At 46.7% G+C, this 27,448-nt stretch overlaps 1 protein-coding gene across 2 annotated transcripts; it reads right to left on the bottom strand.

Annotated features, from left to right (window-relative positions):
• Positions 1-792: 792 nt before the first annotated feature.
• Positions 793-26,361, bottom strand: Dync1li2 (dynein cytoplasmic 1 light intermediate chain 2). 2 transcript variants are annotated; one of them, XM_051169175.1, is made up of 13 exons: positions 26,072-26,358; positions 25,851-25,924; positions 23,699-23,815; positions 19,209-19,439; positions 12,028-12,197; positions 10,442-10,535; positions 8,998-9,133; positions 6,967-7,078; positions 6,455-6,514; positions 5,005-5,046; positions 4,528-4,645; positions 3,741-3,857; positions 793-1,580 (listed from the first exon to the last, which is right to left on the bottom strand). In XM_051169175.1, exons 1-13 carry the CDS (start codon positions 26,176-26,178, stop codon positions 1,480-1,482), a joined length of 1,479 nt encoding a protein of 492 aa, XP_051025132.1. In that variant the 5' UTR covers positions 26,179-26,358; the 3' UTR covers positions 793-1,479. The 2 variants fall into 2 exon arrangements, with proteins under 2 accessions (XP_051025132.1, XP_051025133.1); XM_051169176.1 differs by lacking the exon at positions 5,005-5,046 and having other exon boundaries at positions 26,072-26,361.
• Positions 26,362-27,448: the final 1,087 nt, after the last annotated feature.

Below are 27,448 nucleotides of genomic sequence, written 5' to 3' on the forward strand. Positions count from 1 at the left end.
TTACAAGGCAACTCCAGATAGTTGAGGAGCCTCGTCATATGACTAGATGTTAGCTCACGCCCAAGACTACATTAGTGGTTAGTCAAATCTGGTATGCATGTAAAGTAATGACATTAGGGACCTTATTCCGAGACACAACATAACAAACATTCATATAAAAAAAGTAAACTCCACGGAAGTGAACTGTGGTTTTCCCCTTGGTTTGGACAACAAATATTTTATACATTAAAGTCATGGTAGTGTTTGCATTTACATGTGCGGGGTTACATAGAAAACTCAAAGTGCTATTTCAGATCCACAGAAGTCATTCTCAGAGTGGTGGCGTGACATGACAATGTGCATGAAAATGCCCCTAATGGAAGACACATCAAACTCTCACTTCGTAAGAAAGAAGTGCTACATTTATGAGAACATAAGGCTACCACTTCCATTTTTGATGTAAAGCAATGATCCAACAGCTACAAAAAGAAGCTTTCTGTTTCAGTGAGGGTTACCACAGACTCTAAGGCAGGAAGTGGCACAAGCCAGGTAACCAGAATACAGTGACATTACTTCCCCCAAACCTTCTATAGCACTTTGCCAATATGGTAAAATGAGAGATCAATCACCCATTTTCTATTAGTTGGCCAGCCTGTGGTAGTTAAAAAAAAAAAAAAAAAGCTGGAACTATTTAAAATATATAATTTTCTGTTGACTTAACCCACAGCGGCTGCCTGCCCAGGTTACATATGCAGAGCCTAGCATCGCTCCAAGGACAAAAGCATATGGCCTGGACAAGCCTGTGGGCTCTGCCGCTACCTTCTCCACTGCTCGAGTCAGCTCCACCTCACTCGGGAACTCCACACAAAACACACTTCCCGTAAGTTAAGGATGCCTTCAGATCAAGCCCGAGTCCCATGCTGGTTAGCGCGTACTTTGGGAATGCTTCTAACGTTAGGTCTTGAGCGATGCTATTTGGCTTCTACCGTGCACGTACTTCCTAATGGCGCTCAGCTCACTGCTCCATGCCCCTCACTGTCCAGCCTCCCCACCAGCACTTCTCTCATCCCTCCTCAACTCTTCTCTTTCCTGGACTTTCTGCTACCTAATCCACTTCCCAAGAACAGGTGCATTTGCCATCACACAACTGGTCACACTAACCACCGTCTGATCAATGACTTCCTAGTCTCCTTGCTTCACCCTGATAGCAAGTGGGCCTCCTTTCTCCATTCTACAAGAAGCCCAGCTGCACTCGCTTCCCACAGGAGAGCCGCAGCCCAAGAGTCCAAGGGACATCCCTCACAAGGGGCCTGACATGTAACCTTCCTAAATGTGCGTTTCACACTCGGACAAGCCAATGAAGTATATATATATTTTTTAAAGTTCATCTCCCCTACCCCCAAAAACTGATGGCATGTGCCATATCAGAAAAATCCTGGTCTTATCAGATGAATATACATAGTTATTTGGTCATTTGACATATGCACTTTTGGAGGAGGGTCAGGCTTCATTTTCTGTTGAAGAGTTTGTAACCATGGAGTCTGGCTTTCGAGTCATTCTATCCAGTTCTTCCTGAACGTTTGACAGCACAGGCTTTTGTCCTTAAAAAAGAAAATGGAACACAGAGAGAAAGGGAAACAGTAGTGTGAGAAAAAAAATTTTTTTTTCCAAGGCAGGGTTTCTCTGTATAGCCCTGGCTGTCCTGGAACTCACTCTGTAGACCGAGCTGGCATCAAAACTCAGAGATCCACCTCCTCTGCCTTCTGAGGATTAGAGGCATGCACCACCACCACCTGGCTCAAGAAAAGATATTTTTAAAAGAAGCATTTAAAGTCATACTGACAGCCCAGGGGTAGAGTTGCACCCTTTTAATCCCAGCACTCAGGAGCAGAGGTACGTGGATCTCCGAGTTTGAGGCCAGCTTGATCTACAAAGCTAGTTCAGGACAACCTGGGCTAACACAGAAAATTCCTAGTGACAACATTCTCAAAAATGAACAAAGCCTTTTCACCAAGGATAACGGAACAGACCCCAACCCAGTTAATGCCAGCATCACAGGTCTGTCGTCCACCACCTCTGCAGCTGCCTTCAGGCAGGGGTGTGGATGCCTTTGTGCCAAACTCAAGGGGCCTTTCTGAACACCTTCACACCCCCATCCCTAACCACTGTGCATTTTCTCCACCATCTCCCTGGAGTCACTATCTGAGTTTCAGGCATGAAGTAAACTATGTTCTTTTCCAGACAGGCATTCGGGCTTTATTTCCAACTACACATCTCAGACTGACTAAGTGGTGCCTGATGTAGCTGTGGCAAAGTATTTGCATTAACATTCAGGGCTTGATTCCCAAAAAACTAAAATACCTAAGCCATAAAGTGATTTACTTTAGTGTAAACTGACTCACATGGAAATACCATGTTTTACAAGAGATGGAGGCCAGGCAGTCCACCCTGCACAATGCTAATGCTCCTATTCCTGCTGTCAAACACTATCTGGGGCCAAGATAATGACCCCTAGCTCTGATAAGGGACAAACACTAGGTCAAGGCCCAGATCAGATTCTTGGATCTCTAGGAACGTGTAAGTTGCTGGAGGTCCAGACTGTCCTAAGGACAAAAATATTTTCTAACATCTTCCTCTATTTTGGAAAAATCGATTAGAGAAACACTGAATTAACATATGCCTAATATGCCCTTTACATGTGAGGTGCTGTGCTGCATGTAAGAGAATCAATAGTTCAAGGCCAGACAGTGAGTTGAAGCCGGCATAGCTTATCCCTAAACGCACAAAGGCAAGCCCAAAACACAGTCCACTGCTTGTCAACTCCTAGGCTTGACCCTGGCCCCACAAAAGCGAAACAAATGTACTCTAGTTCAAGAAGTATGCGAATCCCAAGGACTTGACCAGACTAGCTCGTCCTTCTAGCCTAACTGGAGCCCACCATAGAGGGGTCCCACAGGGAGACACTGCAGGTTCAGGGGCTCCAGCTCCCTCTAATATTAGGAACAGTGAAGCAAATAAAACCCTTTTTCTCCCAGACTTGTGTATTTTAGGTTATGTGTGTGAGTATCACGCCTGCCTGTATGTCCATGCATCAATTGCATGCCCGACGCCCACGGAGGTAAGAAGAAGGTGGCAGATCCCCCAGAATTGGAGTTACGGATAGTTGAGAACCTGGATCCTCTGTAAGAACAGCAAGTCATCTTTTTTGCGGGGGAGGGGGCAGGTTTCTCTGTGTAGCCTTGGCAGTCCTGGACTCATTTTGTAGGCCAGGCTGGCCTCGAACTCAGTGATTCTCCTGCCTCTGCCTCCCAAGTGCTGGGATTAAAGGTGTGCACCACTGTGCCTGGCACGGCAAGTGATCTTAGCCACTGAGCCATCATCTCTCCAGCCCCAAGCAAATAAAAAGTCTTAATTATCACAAAATTAAGTAACTGTCAATAGCACACCCCATGATAACCTCCAGTTGTAAGAGCTTTCAGATAAAGACAACAGGCACTTAGCCCTTATGCTGATTTACTCAATAGCCTGAATGTACTGTAAATCACACTTTAAATGTAAATGTGCCAAGGAAGCCAGCACAAGGCTCAGTGCTGTCCCAGCTGGTCAGAACATTGAAGATGTACAGGCAGGTGAAGGCAACCACTGAAGATGTACAGGCAGGTGAAGGCAACCACTGCCGTCTACACCGCTTCCCCAGTCCCCCACCTCCGTTTGTCAGCACTGTTCATTAAGGGATCGAAAGCTCTGAGACCCCTCTGTACCTGACTTCTTGGCTGTGCTCTGCACTCCACCAGCACTAGGACTTCCAGGAGAGCCTGTTTTTTTACTCAACAGACTATTGAAGAAGCTGGCCAATACCCCTTCACTTGCTGCATTATCTAGTGGACACAAACACAAAGAAAAGCAACACAACATCATTCGAACAGAAAAAAATGGGGTTCTTAGCTTGAAACTAAGCATCTGTGGCCATCAGCTTCCTGGCTCACTGACCACGTCTGCTGTGGTCACTGTGAGCTGAGGCTAACTGGGCGGTGATAAGATTACCAATGAAAACATGCTTACATTTCACACTTTTGAGGGCCACAGAAAAATCTTTGGTTTTGTCCTTTCTGTGTCCATGGTGCAGTGCCTTTCAGTTTTACAAGCCTGTAAGACTCACAGCCTATTATGAAAAGCTTATATCCAAAGCAGAAGATGCTCACTGCACATTCAAGGGTTTACAGAATTTTGTTCTGATAGCTTACTATAGTATCTTTGGGTATCATTAAGCATTGGGATAACACAAAATAGCCAATACATAAACAGTATTAGTACAAACCTAAGAAATAAAAGACAAATTTGAGATACACATTGTACAGGGACTTCCTAAGCTGTATCTTTCCTCAAGGCACCTGCAGGTTCTGAGGTCTTACACAATGCCAGGTGCACAGGCTTAACCCCTGCTGGAAAACCAACAGCCTAGCTTTCCCAAACCTCCACCTGAAAGCCACGACTACCACAGTAGTATGCCCTGTGGACTAAATTCTTCCTCCAAAGAAGCATACATACTTTTGATGTTTGGATCTGGCTTCTTTACTGATGTTCCTGGGGAGGCGCTTGGCACACTAGCTGGTCCACCCCGACCCTGTGTCCTTGGAGAGCCTGAGGGTCCTCTGGCAGGGGATTCCTAAGTCCAAAACCAGCCCACGTCACACATAGGCATAAAACAATAACACAAAACACACAATTCAAAATCAGCAAGTTTTTGCATCTCTGAAGTATGGTCGTGGTTTGCTCCCAGCTCAGTCCCTTTCTATGCCTCAGTCTCCTGAGCAAAGAATTAAAAGCATACTGATTCTCAGTTGTAGTCTTTTATCAAACATTTCTGAGATTTTATTGTATTTCTGGCTGTGGGCTTTTAGGGAGACCAATTCACTTTAAAATATAAAAGCACCCACACACATAGACTGTTACAAATAATGTTGTAAAGTGAGAAGGCATCCATGACACTGGGCCCTGGCCTTCTCCTTGGTGTAAGGTACTCACGGAGGTTCTTGTGGGCGTGGCAGGCTGCTTGGCAAGGAGTGACTGCAAAGAGAGGGACAAACTGGCCATTAACGGAGGCCTGAAACACAAACTGAGGTCTGAAGAAAGGCTTGAATCCAACGACTCTACTATGGGGCGCCAATAAAGAGTCATGTTTTACACTATAAATGCAAAGTAACCTAAATCCAGTATTTGGCATATAGAGACACCCCAGTAACCAGTTTTGAAGCTAAGGAAATAAGCAGGCCGTAGAAAAGGGAAAGAGTTGGGAAAACATTGCCCAAAACAAACGGGACCTGGCTAAACTCGTAGGAGATGGCACATACCTAATAACAATTTGGGTCAGAAAGAAATGTTAGGACCGGGTTTGGGTTCACAACTGTCACCTTAGGAGGAATCAGGGTGGACTTGGAAGAAGTCGAGGGTAAATGTCACAAAAACACACTGTCCGGATGCATAAAATTCTTTTTAAAAGTAATGAAATATTGTATTAGAACAGTCAGTCTGGGGCTGGGGATATAAGTCAGTTGGTAGGGTATTTGTCTAGCGTGCAGAATGCTGAATTAGATTCCCAGCACTGCATAAAATTAAAAAAAAAAAAAAAAAAAATCACAGGCATGGTGACACATGCCTGTGATCCCAGCGATGAGAGCTAAAGGCAGGGGATCAGAAATTCAACGCCATCCTTGGCTGCAAAGTCAAGGCCAACATGGGATATATGAGACCTTGTCTTTTAAAAAAGCAAACCAAGCTGGGTGATGCTAGCCACGCCTTTAATCCCAGCACTTGGGAGACAGTAGCAGGCAGATCACTGTGAGTTCGAAGCCAGCCTAGTCTACAAAATGAGTCCTGGACAGCCAAGGTCACACAGAGAAAGCCTGTCTCAAAAAACAAAACAAAACAAAACAAAACAAAACAAAAATCAAACAAAAGAAAGGTGCAAATCAAAACCAAAATTCAGCTAAGAGCCTGGGGAAATTGCTCTCCTCACCTACAAAATGCTCACTACCTGCATGCATGCATGTATGTATGTATGTTTCTCAAGATAGGGTTTCTCTCTGTAACCACCCTGGCTGTCTCAGACCAGCTCAGCAATCCACCTGCCTCTGCCTCCCAAGTGCTGGGATTAAAGACTTGCACTAGCACAGCCCATTACCTGCTTTTATACACTGTGGAAAAAATGGAAGCCAAGCCAGGTCATTTGGTAAATTGTCAATTCAAGAAGTAAGCCTGAGCATCTTCCTGGGGCACATTAAAGCATACCAAGCCTCTCCCTGCAGCATCATGTGCAATGCAAGCAGGACTCATGAGGCAGGTGCTCCAATCCCACCCCATAGGAAAAGCTAGGATGAGAAGACCTCGCCTTAGCCTCCAAGCCTCTGCAAGCTGTTCAATACACAGCCTCGATCCTCCTCCAGAATGGCATTCCATGCAAGGGAAGACCACTTACCTGCTGTTTCATCAGGAACACCTGTTCATCCTCTGCTGCCAACTCTTTGTCATGGACCAGCTGGGAAAACAACACATGTTTGTGGCCACAAGCAACAGAAACTCTCAAATGCCTGTCAAAATTCATACCACAAGAATCTTGGTCTGGGCCTCCACATGGGTTTGGGGCGTCCTTCTTGAGACTGGTTGTATTGTTCTAACCTGGTCTAGACCCTCTCCCAGAACTAGCCATGGTCCAGCCACTCCATATTCATGTGTTTAAGTCTTGGAGGTCCTAACCAGTACCTCCCAGACTGTGGTCTTCAAGCAGGAGACCCCAGAGGGAGGGGATCTAGCAAAAATAATTCAGAAGCGCTGGGAGCACTGTTGGAACATAACAGGAAATGTGACCTCAATGACACGGCCATCCCATCACTCACACTTTGTACTGTGAGCCATTTCTGTAACACGAGATCTCATTTTCATGACTTAAGACCACCTAAATAAGGCCTTCAGGGGACTGACTAAAGGTACCTTTCTCACAGGAGGCTTTACAATAAAATCTTCATATGCATCTTCTGGCTTCACGGTTGTAAAATTTTCATGTAAAATAGCTATTTTCTTTTCATTGTCCCAGCCTGCAGGTCTAAAGGCAAGGAGGAACAGATTAGCTTGCTTTGCCTGGAACTGCCCTCCCATGTAAATCTGAAACACACTTCAGGCTGCAAGATAGTCCTGGATGAGGTCCTTTCCTACAGCTCTAAGTCTGGAGATGGTGTCAGTGTCTTATAGCTTTGGGTATGTAAGCCAAAATGTATAGCAGACATATCCCATCAGATCAGTGTGATACATCCTGTTCCAGAGACTCAGGGATGCTAGACCTAGGAAGCCAACGTGAGCCACTGCCCCCAGTGGGAGGGCTCGGGAACTCCCAACTCTACCTGTAAGGATAAGGGCAGAGTGGGAGTCTGGTTAGATCAACAATGCACAAAGCAGAGAGGTCCAGATAGGACTTTTCCTTATAACAATTATCTTATGGACAGTTCATTAATTTTGCTGGCATGGAAGATGTACCTTGAACCCGAGGGGAAAGCTATGGTCTATAACTATCCTACTCTCACCGCCCCCCCCCCCCCCCGCCCAAATCCCTGGCAAAAGACACAAGGAGGCCTTAAATTCCTATGTGGGTGTTGCACAGTTCAACATTACAGGGCAGGAAGAATCGAGGTTTGATCAAGGGTCCCACTTCACACTCTTAAAGGTAGCAGCCACACTGTCCAGCTACATGACACACTCCTGAGCTCAAGAAGCTCTACATTAAAAAAGTAAAAAGACAACTGACTGTTCTCACAACCCTCTCATTCGCCCAAGAGGTGCCCATGCAGGGTGCTTCTCTCAAACAGCTTTGCTGGCTTTACTAATTCTTACACAGGCAACTACCAACAGACAACAGTAAAAAGGAACTGGACAAAGCCGAGATACTATCAGCCTCAAGAAGTTTCTCCATGCCACACTAGCCCTAAGAGCAGCCGGAACCCCCGCTTCTCAGGACTACGTGGTTACAAAAGCACACTGCTTGTGGAGTTTCTGCTTTAGTGCCTGTCTGACCATTCTGGGTGATCTTCAGAGCTATAGTATGAACAGTCTGAGTGAGATTCTCCTCAAACGTGCAGGAGGCACCCTGCTGAGCTTCCAGGAAGCACCTGGCTCTCCTACTTTTGGCCTTTCACAGATGCTCTGGGCCGGGTCCTGCTGGTCTGCCCGAGAGAGCACTCATCTTCCAGCAGCACAGCCTTCTGGCCCCTACTCCCCTAGCCCACTGCTGCCCCCTCCTCTTCAGAACAAGTCTGTTTCTGTGCTGTAACAGGACAGTATCTCATTCATTTCAGCAGAAACCCTGGGTACCTAGGAGGTGCCATGTAAACATGTAAAGCTTGCTGAATGGACAAATGTAAATGTCAAGTCCAGAGTCTCTCAAAGCTTAACATCAATCTGCTAATGTAAGACCACACACCGTCATATGTGTATACAGCAATATGATTCTCAGCTGAGGGAAAAGACACCAACTCTGGAAAACAGGCTTGCTAAGTCTCTGGCAGGACTCTGGCAGGATGACCAATCCCGGATGCAAATGCCACAGAGTACTGAGCAGAGCTGAAGCGCACACGGACGGGGCTACTGAGAGGATGCTCGCAGTTACCCCGTCAAAGGCAGTCACCAGATGCTTTTACATAGCCACCAAAGACCCCCAGACTGAATCTCCACACTCCGATTCTCTCCACAGCCAGGGCTTTACCAGAGCAGACAGGAAGTGTACAAAATGGCTTCTTTATACCATGATGATGTTCTTTCCATGAAGGAATGCAAATTCTGACCGCACTACCCACTTCCCTTAAGCCAAATGAGTCAATGCAGAAGGAGCAGAGGGAGAGCGGCACCTATCCAGCGTCTGTCAGGTCCAGCCCCAGCGCTCTTCCAGACAGACGCGCTGCACTGAAATGCACATGAGTAGCAAATATAGTATAAAGAGAAGGGCTTAACTGCCACCCCCTCCACAGAACTCACATAAACACTGCGTCCTTTTCCACAACTAAGGCAGGGATGGTAAAGTGGAAGCCGTATGTTTTATGAACAATATACTTATACAGCAAGTCAAGGTTTTTCTCTTCCTTCACTGAGGTGTAAATCAAGGCAGCTCCATCTAATCAATCTGCTTAAGGAAAACCAATTTACTGAGAGGCAAAATCCAGTCACACATAAGCATACCCTTTCAAGTATTAGGTGATCTGTTGTTTATCCGCATACGAACAAAGCATGCAAGATTTAAACACGACAAAGGAATAGGAGCAGAGGACCTGCGATAAATAAATACCTCAAGCATGCTGAGGCTACAGTAGGGCGCGGCTGTTTCTCTTTTTTTGACACTTAGACTGCTGCCCATTCCTGAAGCTGCTTCCTGGGAAGCAAAATCAGTGGAACAGTATCCTCAACACAGAGGCAGGCAGGGGCAGGTGCCAACCAAGGCTCAAAGGAGGTGCCTGTCAGCCATACTCCAGGGTGTGGAACTAACATTCCAACTACTGTCAGATTTATACAGAACCCTCAAAATGCAACTGAGATGGCATCTTTTTCCTGGGTGGCATAAAACATGGGAAACACCTCTAACATCTAAACCAGTAACCATATTGTTAATTATACCTCTCTAAATAAAGAGCAAACTTTAATAAGATTTCCAGGTACAATCAATATACTGGGTAACAAAGTGGTCACATATCAGTTTCTTAATACAAAAGCCTATCAAAAGTACAGCCTTAAAAAAAAAAAAGAGAGGATGGAGAGATGGCTCAGAGGTTAAGAGCACTGGCTGTTCTTCCAAAGGTCCTGAGTTCAATTCCCAGCAACCACTTGGTGGCTCACAACCATCTATAATGAGATCTGGTGCCCTCTTTTGGACCGTTGAATCACATCCAGACAGACTACTATATAAATAATAAATAAATAAATCTAAAAAAAAAGAGAGAGAAAAAAAACCAACTAAGTTGGGCATGCTTCTAATGCAAGCACTCAGAAAGCTAAGGTATATAGAATCACAAGCTGCAGGCCAGTCTAGATGGTACAGTAAAACCAAACCAAACCAAAGACATGCCTAAATTAGTATGTATGAAACTCTAAAATTCCAACAGAACAAAAATATAAAATAGAAAGACTGTATTTTTGTCTTATCATGGCAAAAACCTGCCCTGTGAGGCAGGCAAGATGGCTTAGTGATTGAGTAAAGGTGCTTACTGCATGCCTGACAACCTAAATTTGGCCTGCAACCCACATGATGGAAGGAGATACTGATTTTCCAAGTTTTCCTCCAACTTCTACATGCATATACCCCACCCCCAAAGAAAGAAAAAAAAAAAAAAAAACTAAAGGACTACTCTGTGCTCAGGAGGGGCTTTGCAGGCACGCCCTTTTGAGGAAAGCCTGTGCTCAGAGGCCCGACACAGCACCCCAAGGATACACTGCAGGCAGAATCTCCTCAGGTGTGACTGGATGAAGTCCAAGTGCTCGTCCCTGTAATCGTGCTCTTTCTCCAGTATGCTCACTGCATCACACTGCAGGGGAGACAAAACCAAGGAGTGTTAGCGCTCTGCTGTCCTGCCTGCTAAAGATGGACAGGAATTTCTTCAGAAACAGGAATTTCTAAAGAAATACTCTGACAGGGGTCTAGGTATAATAAGGTCAAAGGAACAAGAGCCTCATAATTGTTTTCAACATCAAATGAGGTCACATTGGGAGAGGTCCCTTCACACTGCTGTGCGCTGCACTCCTCACACTGCTGTGCGCTGCACTCCTCACACTGCTGTGCGCTGCACTCCTCACACTGCTGTGCGCTGCACGCCTCACACTGCTGTGCGCTGCACGCCTCACACTGCTGTGCGCTGCACGCCTCACACTGCTGTGCGCTGCACGCCTCACACTGCTGTGCGCTGCACGCCTCACACTGCTGTGCGCTGCACGCCTCACACTGCTGTGCACTTCACTCCTCACACTGCTGTGCGCTGCACTCCTCACACTGCTGTGCACTGCACTTCCTCACACTGCTGTGCGCTGCACTCCTCACACTGCTGTGCGCTGCACTCCTCACACTGCTGTGCGCTGCACTCCTCACACTGCTGTGCGCTGCACTCCTCACACTGCTGTGCGCTGCACTCCTCACACTGCTGTGCATGGTACTCCTCACACTTCTGTGCACTGCACTCCTCACATTGCTGTACACTGCACTTCACAGGCCTCTATCTCAAGAACAGCATGAAACTGGCAGAACCTGTAGCTGGGCAACAAGGTGCTTTTTACTAGCACTTTTGAAATCCAAAATATCTTATTTTACTTATTTATTTATTTGGTTTTTCAAGACAGGGTTTTCTCTGTGTAGCCTTGGCTGTCCTGGACTTGCTTTGTAGACCAGGCTGGCCTTGAACTCATAGAGATCCGCCTGCCTCTGCCTCCTGAGCACTGGGATTAAAGGCCTGTGCCACCATGCCTGGCTTGAAATTCAAAATATTTTAAAAGCTACTTTCTTCCTTCTTATATAAGAGACATTTTCTCTAAAATTAAGCTTAATTTCTTTTTCTTTCTTTCTCTCTTTCTTTCTTTTTTAAGACAGATTTCTTTGTGAAACCTTGGCTCTTCTGGACTCCCTCTGTAGACCAGACTGGCCACAAACTCAGAGATCCACCCTCTGCCTCCCTGAGTGCTGGAATTAAAGGTGCGTACTACTGTGCCCGGCCTAAGCTTAATTTCTATTTCTACTTCATCATTCTGTTTTTACCATCAGTCTGCACCAGATAAACCGGAGCCTTAAGAGACCTGCTTTTACTTGAGTTACCCATGAAGTCAGCAGGGCTTTCCAAGCTAAGTGATGCCAATTTGCAGCAGCACACAATGACAGTATGTTTACCCTGACACACTCCATGTACCTTAGTGAATCCTGAATAAGCCCAGTTCTCCCTTGAGAAAAACTTTATCAGAGCTTACAAAACTTTCCCTCAGATGGTGACTGTTCACTGGCCAGACCCAGCCAAGCTTACGGTTCTCTGGACGCACCTTTGTGCACACCACCAACACTGGGATCCCTAGGCTGTGAGTCAGCACATTGTCACCCAGGGGGAGGGCAACACTGTCTTCGTCCGAGCCAGAGGTCAGAGGCCCTCTCCTCTGTGGGGAACCCTGACATCCTTCTTCAGGCTCGATATAATCTTGAAAATCTTTCATAACTACAGGGGAAAAGAGAAAGGTTATACAGACACAAATAAAAATACACCTTAGCTTTAGAAAATTAAGGGGGAAAAAAGGTAGTACCAAATATGAAACAAAAGCACCCATGCATGGCAGGGGCTGCAGCTTTAGTTCAGGGACCATGATGCAAAACACCAGCTCTCACAGCTACGATGTGTGGACCGCAGAGCAGCAGACCGCCTTGACATCTTCAGTTTCATGCAACTCCTAAACAGGCCTTTAAAGTTCTGTTTTTAAAAAATAGTGCTGTGGCTCAAGCTTCAGACTTTCCCATGAGCTAGGCAAGCAGTCTACCATGGAGCTCCAGGCCAAGCTTTTAAAGTTCTTAAGTTCATATTACCTATTATAAAAAACCACCAAAAATAAAACAAAACAAAGGCCACACACCCACCAGCAATTCCCCCACATATACTTTTCTTATACATCGTACATTTCTCACAGTACCAGACAGCAGCACCATTACTTCATTATAGGAGACCATGAAAAATTGCAGTAACACAACTTGTTGGGGTCTTCATAAGAAAAGCTTATTAAATGCCTACACACTGAATTCCAGAAGAGCATGCACTTCCACACAGTGGGGGGAAGCAAAGAGCGTGAGACTGCCCAGCACCAGCCACAATCCATCCTCGTCTCTATTCTTAGGGGACCTTGAGTTACACACGCAGTGTGCATGGCCTATCTGCGCCTAACACAACAGGAATGACACTCCTGCATCTTGGCATGTTATCTTGGTGACAGGGGCCTTACAGAGCTGGGGCAATGGCTAAGAGACCTGATCTGGCAAAAGACTCAGTTTTAGTTCTAGCACCCACGAGGAAACTCAGAACCATCTGTAACTCCAGTTTCAGAGAATCCAGTACGGTCTTCTGGCCCCACGAGCACTACGCATGGATGCAGTACACATACATACATGTGCAAGTAGGACACTTAAAAACAAACAGATTGCTACAGAAACAAAAGGGCTCTTAGGTAGAGCAGCCAATGGCTGTAGTTAAGCCAAGTGAATACACACAAGGCCTGCAGACCAGAACCTGTGCCTGAGCACTGCAAGGTTTGAAGATGGGCTTTGTCTTGTTTTGCTTTGTATTTGAAAAGAGGCTCACTAAGTATCTGTGGCTGGCCTGGAACTCATCGTGTAGACCAGACTGGCCTTGAACTTGCAGCAATTACCCTGACCCTCCGTCTGCCTCCCGAGTGTGTTAGGATTACAGCTGTGAGTCGCTATACCTAGATCTTCATGTGGTGGGTAAAGTCCCTCCAGTCTCAGGAGTCAATAGGCAGCTCTATTTTTCTAATAAACCCAGCAGGACTGAAAAGGGCCTAAGGCCTGTTGTTATTCTTTCATCAAAACCATCAGGATGGGGGACTGGAGATACGAGTTAGCTCTTTCAGGACCCAGGTTTGCGTCCCAGCACATACACAAAGACTAATAACTATCTGTAACTGCAGCTACAGAGGATCTGATAGCCTCTTCTAGTCTCCATGGGCACTGCACACATATGGCGCAGAACACCTACCCACAAACAAACGTTTATGGGAGATCAAGAAGAAGATGTGCACTCTCCTCTACACCCACAGAACAGGCTCCAACATCTTTAAAGCTGAGAGTTTTAGTTTACTGCTGTCCATGCTCGTGACATGGCCAAGGCGCTCACAGTCTTTCAAGCAATGAAAAGCTAAGCATCTGTTGTGGTTTGGATATGAAGGGTCCCCAAAAGATTCATGTGCTGAAGGCTCCCAGCTGGTGGGACTTTTGAGAGGTGACTAGAGTAAGAAGGCATCAATTTTATCAATGGATTAACTCGTGCATAAGTTCCCAGCTGAATGGGCTTTTGAGGGTACAGGCTTGTATAAAGAAGCAGGCCATTAAGGGTGTGCCATTGAAAGATATGCTGTGGCTTGTTCTCATTTTCCTCTCCCCCTTCTCCACCTCCTCCATGATGCGTGTGTACTCTTATGTAGTCTAGGCTGACCTCAAACTCACTATGTAGCTGAGGATGCCCTTACACTTCTGATCTTCCTGCCTTTACCTCCCTAGTGCTAAGATTGCAAGCACGAGCTACTACGCCCAGTTTATGCAGTGCTGAACCTAGGGCTTCATGCACACTGGACAAGCATCTATCAACTGAGCTACATCCTCAGCCATCTTTTCTCTTTGTTACCCACCTACCAGTAGGTGAGCAACTTTTTTCCCCCAAAGCGACAAAGCGAGCCACTAGTACATGCAATCTCTGAAATCACTGCTAGATAATCCTGGTGTGTGTGGGTGTGCGTACACACACACACGCGCTCGTGCATACACACAAGTGCTTGAGAGTGGATCAAAGGTCAATCCTGGGTATCTTAATTGCTCTTCATCTTCTTTTTCTGGGACAGGGTCTCTCACTGAGCCTGGGGCTCATCAATTAAGCTGAACGGCTGGCCTGGGAACCTTCCTGTCTCTCCGCCAGTGCTGGGATTATAGTGTGCTGCCGCATGTCGCCCTCACATGGACACTGAGGACTGATCTCTGGTCTTCATGTTTCATCGCCAGCACTTTACAGACTGCACCATCTCTTTATCCCTCCTTTGTTTCCTCCCACAAAGGCCGAGCCTAACACAACGCACTAAGTAGGGGCATGTAACTTCATTGTCAACAGAAAGAAATCTACCAGGGTAATCTCCACTCCAGCTTGGACATATCCAGAAAATTTGACGTTGTTGAAGGAGCTTAGAAGAATTAAAGATCCCTTTACTAGTCAAATCAATGAAAAACGCAGTGGTTAATTGTCTGGGTGAGATCTAATTGCCCAAGAACACAGAAGGCCTATGTGCAGGGCTTTCCCAACAGGGAGCGAGGCAGAGCCCGGAGCAAGATACAGGTGAGCTAAGCTACAGGGGGAAAGGAGGTGGTGGAGCAGCCAGACCACCTATTCCAGGAGCCTTCCAGCTCAGTGTTCTGCACTGCCACATATGAAAGTAGCCTACAAGTCCTGACGGAAACTAGTTACTTTAAATCAGTGGTTCTCAACCTTCCTAATGCTGCAACCCTTTAATACACTTCCTCTTGCTACGGTGACCCTCAGCCATAAAATTCTTTTCTTTTTTTTAAAGATGTATTTATGTATTATGCATACAGTGTTCTGCCTGCATGTACATTTGCAGGCCAGAAGAGGGTACCAGATCTCATTATAGATGGTTGTGAGTCATCATGTGGTTGCTGGGACTTGAACTCAAGACCTTCGGAAAAGCAGCCAGTACTCCTAACCTCTGAGCCATCTCTCCAGCCCCATAAAATTACTTTCATTGCTACTTTATATCTGTAATTTTGCTGTTGTGAATCATAATGTAAATATTTGATATGCAGGCCATAGGAGTCAGGACCCATAGGCTGATCTCTGTAAGTTCCAGGCCAGCCCAATCTACATAGTGAATTCCAGGAACTACACAGAGAGCCTACAATAAAAAATAAATAAAAATCACTTAGGAGACACACCTCTGGGTGTGCCTGGAAGGGTGTTTCCAGAACAGTTTATGGTTTATTTATGCCACCCCACAGTCTCTGCTCCTAGACTAAATTTTAAAAAGGGAGAAGAGCAGCTGGGCACTAGTATTCTGTCTGCTTACCGACTGCAGATGTACCGTGACAACAGCAGCCTATGTCCCAGCCATCATGGTACCTTGCCACAGTGGACTATATTCCCTCAAACAGCCAAACAAAACAGAGCAGGGCTAAAAACCCCTTCTTTATGCTCTTTGTCCAAGGGTAACCAGTACATCATACCTACAGACAAGCACCCCCTCCTGGCAGCGCTCGGGGTTGCCTTCGCTCTGCCAGCTCTGGGTCACAGTGGCTGATCACAAAGCAGTTCCACATCAGATAGGCTGGAATAGAAGGCACCGGACTGTGAGGCAGTGCCCACAGTTGAAAACAATACTAAAGGGAGCTGGAGAGGTGCTCAGGAGTTAAGAGCCAGTCCTGCTCCCACAGGGACGGAGTTCACTTGCAGCACTAACAACCTCCTGTAATGCCAACTCCTTGAGGACCTGATGCCTCTGACAGCACCTGCATTCACGGCCCCCGTGATTAAAAACAAAATAAACTTATTAAGACTGTAATAAAGAGTCTAGTTTATCTGGAATGCAGTAGTCCTCTGAACAAGAACATGAACAACTACTTCCCTAAAAGGACTGTATTTTTCAGACCATAAGACACACTTTCCCCACATAAAAGTTTGGTGGGGAGGAAATTAGGGTGCACCTTTGGCCTGACTGCTGTTTTACTGTTTTTCTTGTTTTACTGCTCCAAAAACTGACTTACGGTCAGGTGCGTCTTTTTTTTTTTTTTTTTTAATTTTAATCTATGTGCATTGTATGTCAAAGTGTCAGATCCTGGAGTTACAGACAGTTGTGAGCTGCCATGTGGATGCTGAGAATTGAACCCGGGTCCTTTGGAAGAGCAAGCAGTGCTCTTAACCACTGAGCCATCTTTCCAGCCCCTCAGGTGTGTCTTATAGCCCAGAAAATACGGTAAGCTGAAACCAACACGAACAAAGGCACTCCTTCAACATGAAGCATGGCTACCATTCCAAACAGTGAAAACAGAGACCCTCAGACGCAGACATGGTTCAGCAATCGCCAGGCACCCTCCAGTGCTCTCTCCTCTTTCCCTAACCCAGCAGAGCTCTGGTGCTCCGAACACACAGCCACACAGAAGACAGATACTTTCTGGACTGGCAAGGGGTGGGGTTAGCAGTAAAAGTGCTCCTGTGAAACAGAGTTCAACCTGTCATGCTGCACATGCACGTGCAAGTGCACACACACTCTTAAACAAAGACTGCATTCTCGGTGTCTTAGAAGAGAGCAGGCGTGTGCACCTCAGCGTTGTCTGCCTCTCTCCAGGCTGCTGCCTGGAACACAGACATTGCTCAAGTTCTAGTTGTCAAGGGGGGAAATGAACCACACCGTTGAAACAACAAAGCGGTAAAGCACAAAGGAAGCAGGGCTCTCGAGCTGCCTCCCCAGGGCTGCTCCCTAGCTGTAAACTGCCTGCTCTCAATTTCGTTTCCAGGAGAAATAAACCTCAGTCTGGTTTTCTGCCATATGTTGCTGAATGTACTCTTCAGTGACACCGACACCAGTGACTAAGACCATAAAATTAATTCAGTGTCTCTTCCACAAGCTCCAAGAATAGGGAAGACATCCTGTCTGCTGCAGCCTAGCACCTAGAACACACCCGGCACCTACCACTCGCCTTACCTGAGAAAGAGTGGTACCCGTGGCCCATGTGGCTTTTTCTATTTTAATAATTCTTTGTAAGGTTATCAAGCCAAGAAAATGAGTTCACACAACTGATGTCTGTGGCACTTAGCTCACCAGCCTGGGTGGGAAGCCGTGTACAGTGCCTAGAAACAGCCTCAGAACCACTCTGCTGAGCTGTCTTTGGCATCTCTGTTTGGCAAGAAAAAGAGGCATTATCCAAAGAGGTCAGTGGTTGAGGAGAGATGAGCTGACCTGCATGACAATCACGACGCCCACATTTGGATGAGCCAGGAAGCGCACATGCAACCAAGGAAGCAGGAACCTGTGTAGTTAATGACGGGCAGGGGCGCAATGAAGTGTGCAACAGGAAGACACACAGTAGGGAATTCCATCTGAAAAACCACTATCAAAATTTCAGAACCTTCCTGCCTGTGAGTGTGTAGATACTATGTGCCATGCTCCAGAGCCCTTGTCAATTCACCAAAGGGAGTGATGTCACCCCATGGCACTAGGCCAGGGCAGCGAAGCTTGCACTGGCCAAGACGCTGCGGCTGCCGGTTCCACTCCCTGCCCCTCCCATATCCCTGGCAAGGGGACAGAAGCTGATGTAACTGCACAGAAGAAAAGGAAGAAAAACAAGCTTCTGAACCACACTCAAAACCCACCAAACTTCCTGTAATTTGAAAGTTCTTTGTTCTCAGAAGGATTCCTATGTCTTTAACCCTAAAATAACTTTTATTGTATCTTAATGACCCCTCCTACAAAAAAAAAAAGTCTTCCTATTCCTGAATGTAATTTGCTAGATTCCAAAATAAACTAGCCAGAAAGCAAAGATTTCTCTTCTTTAGGGTTTTTATTAAGCCAGTCAACAAGAGCAGACATGGGATCTCCATGGGATTCCAGAAACATGGGCATGGGGTTTGGATGAAAAATGTCCCCAAAGACTGTCCCTAGTTGGTGGCACTACTGAGGTATGACTGGACAGAGAAGGCACTACGTCCTCAGTGTATTTCTACTCATGTACCCTCGGGTGAATGGTTATTAGAAGGGGGCCGACCTGAAGGGAGGAGGTGCTGCAGGCACGCCTTTGAAGGCCTTCCTTTCCCCTTTTCTAGCCAGCTTTGTCTCCCTTCTACAATGATGGATGGCCTCATCATAGGTCCAAAACCAGGCAAGTGACCATGGACCGAGACCTCTGAAACCATAAGCCACAACAAAGCAAACTCTTTTTCTAAAAATAAATAAATAAAGTAAAATTATGTATCTATATCTATATCTATCTATCTAGATACACGGTCTATGTGACTGTCCTGGAATCTGCTATACAAATCAGGCTGGTCACAGAGATCCGCCGGCCTCTGCCTACCATGTACTAGGATTAAAGGCGTGCACCACCACATCAGGCCTATATTTTATTTTAAATGTATTTATTTGTTTATGTTTGTGTGCGCATGCACTTGAGTGCTTGACTGTCTGTAAGCTGGTGACTAGATCTCCTAAAAATGGGAGTTACGGGCAGTTGTGAGCTGCCTAAGAAGGGTTCTGGGACCTGAGCCTGGGTCCTCTGCAAGAACAGCAAGCACTCTCACCTACTGATCCATCTCTCCAGCCTTCAAGTTATTCTTGATGACTGAATTTAATAACTGAAAGAAGTATTTAGAAACAAAAGTTCCATGCCGAGTAAACTCTCTTAGCTGAAAAAGAAGGTGGTCCCAATAATCCAGAGACTGGTGAATTTTACTCACATTTCCGTTCCAGATTCCTCATTTCCTCTGGTGGAATTTTCATCTTGTCGATGTGCTCACGTAAAACACTAGCCCATTTCTCTAGAGATTCCATTACAGTCCAAGGTCTAGACATGTCAGCAACAAAGATGACCAGAGTCTCCGGCAGAGACTCGGCTGAAACTGCAAACTTCAGCAGGCCTTTGTGGTAGAGGTCTCCATCTAAAATCCACACGTTGCAGCGGGTGTGATCTGGAAGAGAAATGAAGCGGCATCATCACCCAACAGTGACTATCTGCACAGCTGTGAGAGCAGTGGCACTAAGAAGGAAATGAATTCACACAGAAACCATAGTCCAGGAGAGCCAAATACCCAGTGGCCAGCAAACTGGCCTAGTACAGAACCAACTACCTCGGCTTTCCAAAGTTTAGATCACCACACACAGGACAGAGTCTATAACTAAGAATTCCACGAACTCTAAAGAATGGAGTCAAAGTAATTAGCTTTCAATAACAAGCAAAGGACACAAACGCTTATTGATGGACCGTCCCGCAGTCTAAATACGCTACTGTCCTAAAATACCAGGAGTCTGTGAGTCGGTGAACAAGCTGACTAAACACACCCTTTTGTGCGTGTCACACTAAGCAACTGTAGTCATTCTGTTGGGACAATAAGCTTTATATTCCAAGCATCTTTATCTTTTAGGTACACTTATGGAAGTGTTTACAAATGAAATAGTATTAATGTCTAATATTAGCTTGAAAATAGTCCAAGTGGACTCAAGGGAAAGCTTAAGAATCAGCTGAAATAAAATATTCCAAGAATTAGTAACTATGATAATTCAACTACAGAGATAATTCTCTAAATTAAGGGGATATTTTTAGAAAATTTCAAACATATTCCTTGAGAATTATTCTTTCTATAAAAGTACCTTATGAGAGGGAATTCCTAACATCAAAATATCATTAACTTATTTTCCAACATTTACTTTAAAAAAAATTTATTTATTTATTATGTACACAATTTTCTGCCTGCATGTGTGCCTGCAGGCCAGAAGAGGACCAAATCTCATTATAGATGGTTGTGAGCCACCATGTGGTTGCTGGGAATTGAACTTAGGACCTCTGGAAGAACAGCCAGTACTCTTAACCTCTGAGCCATGTCTCTAGCCCCGCAACATACACTTTTAAAATCTACCTTTCTTGGGGCCGGGCGTGGTAGTGCACTCCTTCAATCCCAGCAATTGGAAGACAGAGGCAAGAGGATCGCTCTGAGTTCGAGACCAGCCTGGTCTACAAAGCGAGTCCAGGACAGCCAAGGCTACACATCAAAACCCATCTCGGAAAACTCTAAATTATTTTTTGAGATTTATTATTTTTAATGCTATATATATAGCATTACACAGGCATGCAGGTGCTCTCAGGGACTAGATAGAGGCCTTGGAACTCCTGAAGCTGAAGTTATAAACACTGTGAGGCAACTGACCCAGAGCTAGGTTGGGACCTCTGGAAGAGCAGCCAGTGATCCATCTCTCCCACTCCTACTTAAAATGTTTTATAACATTTTGTTAGAGTTATGTGTGCTCCTTATGTGCAGGGGTACATTTCCCGCAGTGAAGTCGAAAGACACCTAAGGAAGTCAGGTCTCTCCTTCCATTACGTGGCTCTCAGGGATCAACCTCAGGCAAGTGACTATCTGTTGCGCTACCTCGCTGGCCCTGAAACTCCAGTATATTTCAGTGTTTTTTGTTTGGATCAGTGTGGGGCTAGAGAGATGGCTCAGAGGTTAAGAGCACTGTCCGCTTTTTCAGAGGTCATGAGTTCAATTCCCAGCAACCACATGGTGGCTCACAACCATCTATAATATGATCTGATACCCTCCTCTGGCCTGCAGGTGTACACGCAGGCAGAACTCTGTACACATAATAATAAATAAATCTTTAAAAAATATGTATGTATGTATGCATGTATATTTGGGTCAGTGAATCAACCCCAAAGACATTCTGTACTCAAAATCTGAGGTTTACGTGACACCCGTCAGCAAACTCAGTTTCTTTCTTCAGCTTTCTTGCCAGGTCAACTATACATAACTCCCTCACATGGGATCACACAGCCCGTGCAGCATTAGACAGATTATCTGAGAGGTGGTGTCCTTTGACATGTACTGTGCTACCACAACCCAGGTACAGCCAGAGACTATTTTCTTTCACAGGTGATTGCCTGGGAAATGTGTGCTTACAACCCAGTCATATCCCTCAATTAAAGACCAGGGCTGAAAGATGTGTAATTAACCTCAGGGAAGGGCAACCCAAAGTCCTACAAATGCAGAAAGGAAAACGCTTTCATAGTAACCTGAGAGGAATCTGAACTTGATGTTAGCAAAAACGTCAACTCAAAGTCAAGTAACTGCAGCTACTGGGACTCTGTCCTGAATGTGCCGCAGTCTGGGAAACACCAGAGGATAAAGAGAGTCAGAGAATCCACGCCACAGTTTGCCCTTTGACAAGGGTACGGAAGCTTTCACCAGGTCTCTAGCGCTCCTCTCGCACTCCCACACTCCGGCCACCTGCAAAACGTCCCATCATCCTCTTTCTCATGCGGAAATGGATGTGGGTAAGTCAGTAACCAGACGTCACATAACTGCTGAACACAGGAGTGGCATTCTGAACCAGTTCTGTCTGGCTCCCAAGCCCAAGGTCTTCCACAGAAACCATTGTGGCCTGCGAAGGAAGGAAGGAAAAGACGGAAATGCTCAAGGTCCCCTAGGCTTGCTCTAGCGGCTCAGTCACACAAGCGCAGAGTCTGATAGGTCTAGACAGACATTCAGTGCTCATTCTTCTGAAAGAAGACCGAGGCCTTGACGTCAGGCCTATGTCCTGCCTTCTTTTCCTGACCATTGAGGGCACAGTCAAGGAGGAGGGATAACGTGCCTGGAGAGCTAAGCTAGCAAACAGAGGGTCCAAGCTCTAGGACGAGCCCTTATCCACGTCCTCTACCCACCAGCTCTTAGAGACAGCAGAACTGCAGTGTTAAGACGCCTTCAGTTCATCTTCTTCAACTTAGCAATAAGCAAGTACGCGAACTTTATAAAATCACCCTAACATCATCACCACTAGGACTTAAATGGACAGAGCAAACAAAGAATGAAAATTAAGCCTTGCACTTCCTCCTTAGACTATAAACTTTCTTATGGGACAGACAGACCCAGGCACTGATAACTACTCCAGTCACTAAAGAAGTAGAACACAGAACCTGAACCATTATAGGGGAGTCATTACAGAGCACCCATTACCAGCAAGACTTGGTCTACTCACCTCATAACTTTAAGACCCTCAAAGTGGTATCTAATCCTCTTGTTTATTGTGTGCTTAAGTGTTGTTAACAACCATGCAGGCAGAAACCATGACTTTATCCATATTTTAGAGACAAGGAACTAACGGGATTAGAATTCTGACCCTCTAGTCCTTTCACAAAAAGAAATGCAGGCTACTAGCGCCTCTAAGACCACAGACTCCTAACACTGTGCTCCACACTGGTGCTGAGACACACCGATTTATGATTTCCCACGAACCAGGCAAAGCAACATTATGCCACATCAGTTTGCTAGACATTTTTTTCACAGAAAACTTCAAGTCTTTAAAAAGAAAAAAACAAGAACTGTTATGTAAGGGCAAAACTTTACTTTTAGTGCCTCAATATACAGGCTAACAACAGGTGCCCTTAACAGGCCCAGCTCTCACTTTTGCAATATTCCTCACTAGGAATAAAGCACGGAGCTTGGAGAGATGGCTGGATGGGTAAAGGGTACTTCCTGCACTCAGATACAGACTTGAGTTCCTATCTCCCGCACTACTAAAACAAGCCACACAACCCTGTAAACCCCAGCTGGAGCTTGACGGCATCTAGCCCAGCTCCAGGTTGAGTTAGAGACCCTGTCTCAAATGAGTAAGGTGAGGTGCAAGAGCACCGGAAACCTTGTATTTTCCTCTGGTCTCAGCGAACATTCCTGGGCACAAACCACACACACACACACACACACACACACACACACACACAGATAAAAATTTAGAAGAAAGTAAAAATAGGTCCTGCTGGGTACCCCAGCTTACATTATGATCATTAGAATTTATATGGATAAAGGCATACACGAGGAACAAAAATTAAACAATACACTTTATCCTTAGACTACAGAAGAAAAACCTAGACACTGATAATTATTCTGCAGTCGTTGAAAAAGCTGGAAAAAGAAAAAACCTGAAAAATTATAAAGGAGTCATTACAGAGTAACATCTCTGAGAGTTCAAGGCCAGCTTGGTCTACATAGTGAGTTCCAGGACAGCCAGGGCCACATAATGACCCTGTCTCAAACAAACAAACAAACAGAGAATAAAGTCCTGCAAATGACATGCCTGTCACCTACTCTCGTTGGTTCTCACAGAAAGCTGAGGGTGCCTGGATGCGCAGGAGTTAGAGTCCCACGTTACCTTTCCGAAGGAATACCATGTCACTCACCATCGCGGTCCTCATCGTGAACGCTGAGGTACAGGTACTCTAAGCCTCTTCCTTTTTTGCCGTGCTCTGCTCCTTGTAGTTTGGTCATAAGAGTTGTTTTACCAGACCCATCTTCACCTACAAATGACATTTACAAGAAGACAAAAGTATACTATGCATCATTCTAGGCAAAGACAGTCAGTGGGACATCACACAGTAGGAGCAACTGGGAATCTCAGCAAGCCTGTGCTGCCAGGGTCTCATCTGCTCTCACCAGCGAAGTAGATCTGCGCTGAGTGACTGGGGAGGGGCCAAGGCAGCCCACCCAAGATCCCAAAGGCCCCTCTACTGCAATTCTCTTCACTTCACAAGGGAAGGGATGAAGCAAAGCCACCAGCTCTCCCTACAGTTTCTAAGACAGACACCCAAAAAAGTGAAATGTGGGGCTGGCTTCTCACAAAATGAATTTCTGCCACAGTAAAAGCAAGAACTCTTCAAAAACACAACTAACTCCCAAAAGTCTAGGATCGCTGAAATAAAAACCTGATTCTGCCTCATAACCACAAGGCTTCTAAGTATTATTTACATACCTTTGATTTTAAGACAACTTCACAAGCACTCTAAAGGCTTGGAAACTGGGGGAAAATAATTATTGATCTAAGCAAAACTCCTAAATACAGTCTCAGCACCAAGTGCTTCCTCATCTCCCTCAGACTATCCATCTCCAACACCCTCCCCCACAGGACACCACCGTAAGTGTGAAACGGAACTACCATTTCCAGACATCACTGAGCATCCTTGGACTCAGTACCATGGACCTGGAGACATAAGAAACAGAGAGCAGTGCACAAAGACCCTCCTCCTCCACAACGCCTCAGCTTTTTGTTGTTGTTTTTGTTTTTCAAGACAGGGTTTCTCTGTGTAGCCTTGACTGTGCTGGACTCGCTTTGTAGACCAGGCTGGCCTCAAACTCACAGCGATCCGCCTGCCTCTGCCTCCCAAGTGCTGGGATTAAAGGCCTGTGTCACCACACCCAGCAGCCTCAGCTTTTTTATGCTGGCCACAATCCGTCTGGACCATGGTGAGTGCTGGTCAGCCTGATGTCAGCACCTGCTCATCCTGGCACTCTGAAGCCTGAGCTCCGTCCCTGAAGCACACACCTGGCTATAACCTACTGCAGTGGCCATCCCTAGCATGAGAGAAACATAGGGAAACCACTGTGCAGTCGTTTCCATAAGGCTTGGGGAAGGGTGGAAGATAAAAACACAAAACAAAACACCTGTGAAAATCAGGAGTCTTCAGGAAAGAAGATTTAATCCTTCAGCCTTTCACGGTCTGACCTCAGCTTATTTTACTCTCTACTAAAAACAAAAACAAAGTGCCCAAACTCTTCAGCCTCTTGTTATCCAGATATGCTCGCATCTAGACAATTGCCTCTCGAAACGCCCTACTCGGCATGTTCTCCTTCAACACACCAAGCAGTGTGATGCGCCCACAACAGTCTGCTCTTGACAGGAAAGAAGCAGTGCAAGTGCCACACATCTGCCTCTGCGAGGCTGGGGTTCTTTCTGAGTGTCTAAGACTGTCTATGCTGTCCTGCTGCTCAGCTCTCAGCTCCAACTCCACAAACAGCTTTGCAGGTAAGGCGCCTAATCCCTTTCATTTGTATGAGACGACTCTAAACTACAGAGGTGAAATGACTGACTTGGCAACTTAGCAGTGAGGGCAGGAGTAATCCAAGCAAGTTCCTGGGGCTGACTCCCGAGGTCTGCTGAACTGCTCATGAGGACTGAAGAAAGGCTTCGTCCATGTCCTCAGTTCCCTGCCCAGGTCACCACCCAGTTCCATCTTCTCCAGCCAGCCTGCACATCCTCTTTTTCCTTTCTCCACACCCTTAACTTGGTGAGCACAAGGCTAAGCGATGATCGGAGTCAAGGCTGAGGGCTCAGCCGAAAGATTGAAGGAATGTGCCACAAGCCCACGCCACACCACTGGACTCCAAACAGAGCTGCATTCTAGGGGGTCAGTAGATGTGTGGGCTTGGAGACTCTCAGCCTGCCCTCCCGGGAAAGCAAGTGACAAGCAGGTGCTAAGGGTGGGGAAGGCTGAAACCTGTGGGAGGGGCGCCGCCCAGTCCACCCCGGCGTCCCAAGGCAGGTACCCGACTGCTCACCGAACACCAGAATGTTCTTGCCGGACGGCAGCTTGGACCTGGCCCGGGTGGACACTTCGCTCAAGATTGAAGACCTGTGGCGACAATGACAAGAGTGGTCAGCGCGGGACCGCCCAGGACCGCTCGGCCCGCCACTGCCCGTCAATGTCTGCCCACGGTCCTGCCTGCTCCGGCCCGCTCCCTGCCCGGCCGCGCCATCCGCAGCTCCGTACGCCTCTCACCATAGACTCTGGCCTTCCTCTTCTTCACTGGTCAGGTCGCCGGCGGCCGCCACCGCCGGCCCGTTGGGGCCCAGCAGCAGCTTCTTCTCCACCCCCACCGGCGCCATCTTGCCAACTGCAGCCACAAAGAGGGCCCTCCTCCGGGCCCGCGGAGGACCCGCAAGGACCCCAGCCTGCCCGCGCCGCTCGCCCGCAACGCCACAGAAGCCTCGCTATCCAGCGCGTCCCGACGCGACAGCGATGTCCGCGTGCATCTGCGGGTCACCGGACAGCCGCAGGGAGGGACGGTGCTCGGTCAGGCAGCGAGCGGGACAGCCTTACGCGGGAGGTGGAGCCGGGGGCGCCGCCCGACGGAGGGCTCGCTGGCGACCCCTGCAGGGCCAGACGCTGCAAGCCCAAGCTTTGGAGAGAACTCGTGCTAAACAGCCCCATTTATGTATGTCTCACAAGCTATCTCATTGAGTCTCGCTTAAGGCTTGATAAGGGAGGCGAGGAAACTACAGCCCAGAAGTTTAAAAGAAACTGGGCTGGGATGTAGCCTGGCATGATCGAAGCTCCACAAAATCTGACTGGGCATACGTTTTCATGCCTGTCATCCCAGCAATGGGAAGCTGGCGGCAGGGGGATCAGAAGTTAAAGTTGTCTTACTGAGCATGAGCTCAGACCCTGCTTGGGAAAAAAAAGTTAGATGTGGTGGCACACGCCTTTAATCCCAGCACTTAGGAGGCAGAGACAGGAGGATCTTTGTAAATCTGAAGACACCCTGGTCTGCATAGCAAATTCCAGGACAGCCAGGGTTACATAGTGAGACCCTGTGTACTGGTGTGTCAACTTGACACAAGCTAGAGTCATCAAAGAGGAAGGAGCATCAGTGAAGGAAATACCTCCATGAGATCCATCTCTAAGGTATTTTCTCAGTTACTGATCAATTGGGGAGGGTTGGCCACTGTGGGTGGTGTCATCCCTGGGCTGGTAGTCCTGGGCTCTGTAAGAAAGCTGAGCAGGCGAGTAAGCAGCACCCCTCCATGGCCTCTGCATCCGCTCCTGCCTCCAGGTTCCAGGCCTGCTTGAATTCTTGTCCTGACTTCCTCTAATGATTGACTGTGATCTGGAAGTATAAGCCAAATAAATCCTTTCCTCCCCAATGTGCTTTTTGGTCATGGTGTTTCCTTACAGCAACAGAAACTCTAAGGCACCCTGTCTCAAACCACAGCCCCAAGGCCCAGCGCTAGAGGTAGCATCTCACAGCCCCAAGGCCCAGCACTAGAGGTAGCATCTCACAGCCCCAAGGCCCAGCACTAGAGGTAGCATCTCACAGCCCCAAGGCCCAGCACTAGAGGTAGCATCTCACAGCCCCAAGGCCCAGCACTAGAGGTA

This window comes from Acomys russatus, chromosome 26, assembly GCF_903995435.1.
Source record: "Acomys russatus chromosome 26, mAcoRus1.1, whole genome shotgun sequence".
NCBI classification, from domain to species: domain Eukaryota; kingdom Metazoa; phylum Chordata; class Mammalia; order Rodentia; family Muridae; genus Acomys; species Acomys russatus.